The 1,387-nt window shown below is 34.8% G+C and overlaps 1 protein-coding gene across 1 annotated transcript; it reads left to right on the forward strand.

Annotated features, from left to right (window-relative positions):
• The first annotated feature begins 259 nt into the window (after positions 1–259).
• On the forward strand, positions 260–1,119 carry LOC110658970 (uncharacterized). The gene has a single exon (XM_021816770.2). The coding sequence runs from the start codon at positions 450–452 to the stop codon at positions 963–965; it is 516 nt and encodes a 171-aa protein (XP_021672462.1). The 5' UTR covers positions 260–449; the 3' UTR covers positions 966–1,119.
• Positions 1,120–1,387: the final 268 nt, after the last annotated feature.

The raw sequence follows: 1,387 nt of genomic DNA on the forward strand, positions 1-1,387 counted from the left end.
TATTTTCAACTAATCAAATGTAATCCCTGATTTTCTTTCAATTTTTAGACAGAAATCGCGTTGATTTTCCCTTTTTCCGCCCCTCACATCTCCTTCCCAAGAAAAAGGTCAATATTTAAAAATATATATAATAATCTTTTTTGATCAACGCGTTTCCCAATACAACTGGCCGAATCTTCCACCCCAACATCGTCGTTTTAGGCCATTTATACCTATTTATATATATATATAAAGATGTCAACTCTTGCTGCTCGCCCATCTTCCACCATTTTCTTCTTCATCCATCTCGCTCTTTATCTATTCCAACAGATACATTCTTTTGTTTTTCTCTTCAACAATCATATCTACCATTCAGATTTCGGAGTTTGCCTGATCGGTGAATAATATGAAACGACACAGCTGACGCTCTACTTCTTGAAATTCTTGATTCTCCGATTTTCCTTTTCATCATGGGAAACTACGTCTCTTGCAAGCTAGCAAACCCATTATTTCTCAAGAACTCAAAATCAACAAAAGTGATCTTCCCATCTGGAGAAATCCGGCATGTCCACCAACCCACCAAAGCCGCTGAACTCATGATGGAGGAACCGAACTTCTTCATCGTTAACTCCAAGTCCCTGAAAATTGGCCGTAGATTTTGCACTCTCAATGCAGACGATGACATTCAAGAGGCAAATGTGTACGTCATGTTTCCAATGCATAGAAAGAACTCTGTGGTTACAGCAAGCGACCTAGGTGCTCTGTTCTTGAATGCCAACTCTGCAGTGAAACGGGTTTCTGGAGGGAAAGTTAGGGTCCAGCCAGATACTACTGTGGACGCACTGGACTCGGTGGCGGTGCCCAGGTTGAGCTTGGAAGGTATAGAAGAAGTTTCAACACCAGAGTTTAGGCATAGGATTTCCATGTCAAGGTCAAGGAAGCCATTGTTGGAAACCATAGATGAAGAGCCCATTCGTTCGAGATAGATAGTAAAATAGCAACATGGATTCTTGTATGGTTTCTCAGGCTCTGGATTTGTTTGAGGATCAAAGAGAAATTATGTTCTGGTGAAGATTGAAGATAATCTTTCAATTGGCAAAATTAAAAACCATGAAAAAACATATGAAATTTGTGTATACGATTATTTTCTTTTTTTTTATATCATTATATATAAATATATATATATATATATATATATATATATATATATATAAGAAATGGTTCTTCTTAATAGATCAATTCCTCAAATATATTTACACAATTTTTTCAATAGAACTCTTTATTAAAATTAATTCATTAGTACATACTATTAATTATGAGAACTACTTTAATAATTATTTATAATTAAAAAATTATTTTAATTGGTGTAATCCATGAATTTATTTCTTAATATCCAACAATTTAATAC

This window comes from Hevea brasiliensis, chromosome 16, assembly GCF_030052815.1.
Source record: "Hevea brasiliensis isolate MT/VB/25A 57/8 chromosome 16, ASM3005281v1, whole genome shotgun sequence".
NCBI classification, from domain to species: Eukaryota; Viridiplantae; Streptophyta; class Magnoliopsida; order Malpighiales; family Euphorbiaceae; genus Hevea; species Hevea brasiliensis.

Coding starts and splice junctions, on each gene's coding strand:
- LOC110658970 (XM_021816770.2), top strand. CDS start 450: ATGGGAAACTACGTCTCTTGCAAGCTAGCAAACCCATTATTTCTCAAG.